This window comes from Macadamia integrifolia, chromosome 4, assembly GCF_013358625.1.
Source record: "Macadamia integrifolia cultivar HAES 741 chromosome 4, SCU_Mint_v3, whole genome shotgun sequence".
Taxonomy (NCBI): domain Eukaryota; kingdom Viridiplantae; phylum Streptophyta; class Magnoliopsida; order Proteales; family Proteaceae; genus Macadamia; species Macadamia integrifolia.
The window spans coordinates 9179635-9183060 of record NC_056560.1 but is presented as its reverse complement, the minus strand read 5'-3'; the positions used below and the strand labels follow the sequence as shown (position 1 = coordinate 9183060).

The window sequence follows — 3426 nt, the reverse complement described above, 5'->3', positions numbered from 1 at the left end:
GGGCGGCGGACTGTTCTGTAAGCTGGGGAGAAACAGAAAAAGGAAAAGGAAAATTTTCATCTGATCTAATAAGGAATCTCTGTAAAATCCTAGTGGATTGTTGCTTCATTGAGCAACATCACATCTGTATCAGCAGCGTTAGAAAGAAGGAACTCAAAAGAAAACAAGATCTACTGACCTTCGTAGTTTATACCAGAAGGAGAAAGAGTGGCGAATGAGCTCTCGATACATGCCAAAACCAGTAAAGTCATTCGCCAGAGAACCAAAAGCGTTCTTTCCATGCTCTGTATTCGATGCAGGAACGTTCTAATGCTCGTCTCACCACAAGCAAAAACACAATGACTAACGCAAAGAAGTCGTTCTCAGTACTCACATGAAACTACCACCGTTAGGAACATCAAACCCGCAGCAGGAAACAACAAAAATATTGCTTAATTCGAACAAACCCCGCACTGAAAGAGCTCGCGCAATCAGAAGCTCAGAGCCAAACTTTGATTACCACAGAAAGAAAACTGTCGCTTTTGGCTTTTTCTTCAAACAAACTCCATTAACAGGCAAGCCTCTTCAGTGGTCATACCCAGATGCCAATCTGCCAATGCTTCAAAAGGAAGCCTTTCAGCTGAACGAAATTCACTGCTAAAACCACCATTTCAGTAGAAGATAAAGAAGGAAGCAGAACCCAGTGACGGAAACCTTCACCAGCAATCGATACTCAGATGCAAACGCCACCGACCAAACCAAAAACCCACAAGCTCAGCCACAGAAAACGAACACTAGTTCCAATTGCAACTCCTTGGCAACATTTAAATCAAAACAAACAAGAAGAAGAGCAGAATTTTCTATCATATCTGAAATTCTGAAATCCTAGAGATGTGAGAATGGTGACTGTAATTTCTATCCCCTTTACCCGATCCCCACATATTCCCTGTGGGTATGTTGTTGGTTTTTATCCCTGCCTTGTTCATCCTCTGCGATTCTTGCAAACCCTCTTCAGCAAAAAAGCAGAGAGAGCCAGAGATTGAAAACACACACAGAACAGAACCAAACACGCAAAAGCCAACACAAATAAGTCCAAAGATGACACAGATACAGATGCATAGAGCAAGTAAAGAGGAGAAAAAGCAGTAGTAGTTCTCAATAAGGTAACTAGTAGTAATCTATAATCAAAAATCAAAAATTAAATAAAACAGAGAGAAGAAAAATTAAAATGTGGGTTCTTTGTACCCTAATAATTTTGCTAGTTGAGAGTGATTAAACTGGATAACAGAGGAGGGGACTGAGTAAGGATGATCAGTGAAAAGATAAGAAAAAAACAAAGGAGGTTATCCAGAAAAGCAGAGTCTCAGAAAAAAGGAAAAAGGGATAAAAAGGATCATGAAAGGGAGGAGGAAGCAGGTAAAAATTTGGCAGATCACGTGCTTGGATTGTCTCAGGCCTTGTTGGCTTTTTTGGCCTGGATCGCACAAATATATTTGTTCTCTTTTTTTTTTTTTTTTCTTTCTGCTATTAAACATTAATAAACAAACAGAGAAAAAGCTGTTCTGTTTATTTGTTAAAGGCTTAGAGCTTTTCAACCCCTTCTCTCTCTCTAATCTCCAGGAAGAGAACATACTCTGTGCTAACATGAGCCGGATAATTTTTTTAAAGGAAAAAAAAAGGCCTTTTGCCTTTGGCTATAATGTTTAATCCACAGCTTTTACTCTTATTGCATTGAAAAGTTAAAAAGGTTTTTGCTCTGTGTAGCCATGGTTGGACCAGGATCCAAATTGGTCCAGAAAAAAGTATATTCTTGGCATCTAAGGTTTTTTAAGCTGAATCACTCATAATTGGGGTTGAGTTTGGTCTGTTTCCATTCAGATTGGTTGATCAAATATTTGTGGGTTCATCATTCAAGTGGCTTTACCATTGTTGAATGGTGACACTTCAATTTGTAATGATAAAGAATTTTCTTTCATCCTTCATGTCAAAAGTTTAATTCAACTCTACGTACGATCAGTGTTCAACACCTATCATTAAAAATATCATTTTTTGTATGATTTAAAATAACAACGAGTGATATAGTTATTAATTGAACATGGTTTGACTAATCTCATAAGAGGGGCAAAAGTGATATTACACTCCACAGTTAAAAAATTAATGACATAATATAACAATAATTCTTTATTTTATTCTGTCCCATTAGATCCATTGGATGGTTGCAGAATTACAGTTTCTATTGGAAGTTGTAACCATACCTGATTATATAAAGAATATTTTAAAATAAAATAAAATAAAATATGATGTTTTCATGTTCATTGGCTCATAAAGAAGGATTCTCATACTCTCTTAAATCTATTTATCTCACTGTAGCCATTTATTTGTTGGTAAAATTGGATTCTCTCTCTCTCTCTCTCTCTCTCTCTCTCTCTCTCTCTCATGTGATATTGTGATTGATTAGTGTTTTAGTCTTCACAGCTTCAAATCAGGGCAGTAGTTTTGTTCCTCCTGAATCCTGGAATAAATAACAAGTTAAAAGTGGATTTAATATTCTGTCTGCAAACTTACTGAACAATTTGCACTTGGTTCTCTGAGATACCTCAAACAAAGCCTATAGTTTTTCAGTGGATCCCACCGATCCATCATCATCAAGTTGGGTCATTCAGCATTTTATGGTTTTTTCTAAGAGGTTGGAGGGTTGTCCAGGATTTCAGCTGTCCCGTTGCTGTCTACATTACAATTATTTTGGATTATTATATTAATTTATAAATTATCCCTTAAATTAACCACTTGGTGGATGCGTTTCTCCACTTTCTGTCAAAAACAAATAAATAAAAAAACCCAAGTTTTCCCATTACCGTCTTTCATCCCTTGTCCAATGGTGTCTTTTAGCAGAAGAATCAAACACCGTCGATTTCAATCCGAGTCAGCAAGAATGATCGACCAAGTATATACAAGAGGAATCGTCTAAAATGATGTAGAGGCGACAGATTGGATCGGTCGAAATCGAGGTCAGGCATGCATGAAGCGGATTCTGATTCGAATCAGTGATTCGGCCAATCCACTCCCAATTGCTTAAAATGTGAAATCCTCAGAAAATGAATATCAGATAAATAACTTTTATACTAGAGGGAATAGCTAAAATACGCCGAATGGAACATGAACACGAGAGACAGAGAGAGAGAGAGAGAGAGAGAAGCAGGGCATGGGCATGAATGGATGTGCCCAATTCTCTATCTATCAGTCCCCACTTGCCACTCTACTACGCTTTGCTTGTCAATCAGCTTTAGTCCATCCTCCCTTGTCTTTTCTTTTCTTCTTCTTCTTCTTCTTCTTTTTTTTTTTTTTTTTTTTTTTTTTTTTTTGGGTTAGGAATCAGTTTTTTCCTAATAATTTTAACTTTGGAACGCATCTTATATTGATTTAAAACCGACCACCTAAGAGTTATTA

At 37.0% G+C, this 3426-nt stretch overlaps 1 protein-coding gene across 3 annotated transcripts in view; it reads right to left on the bottom strand.

The window, feature by feature from the left end:
- The window catches only part of LOC122076918 (protein NSP-INTERACTING KINASE 3-like), a 6328-nt gene extending 5010 nt beyond the window's left edge, over positions 1-1318 (bottom strand). The window contains exons 1-2 of one of the 3 annotated variants that reach the window (XM_042642569.1): positions 374-1310; positions 179-284 (exon numbers count right to left, since the gene is read on the bottom strand). In XM_042642569.1, coding sequence (XP_042498503.1) covers positions 179-281 — 103 coding nt within the window. In that variant the 5' untranslated portion in view covers positions 282-284; positions 374-1310. Of the gene's footprint in view, positions 1-178 lie in introns of all 3 variants that reach the window. The other 2 variants (XM_042642570.1, XM_042642568.1) reach the window with 2 other exon arrangements.
- Between the last annotated feature and the right edge of the window lie 2108 nt (positions 1319-3426).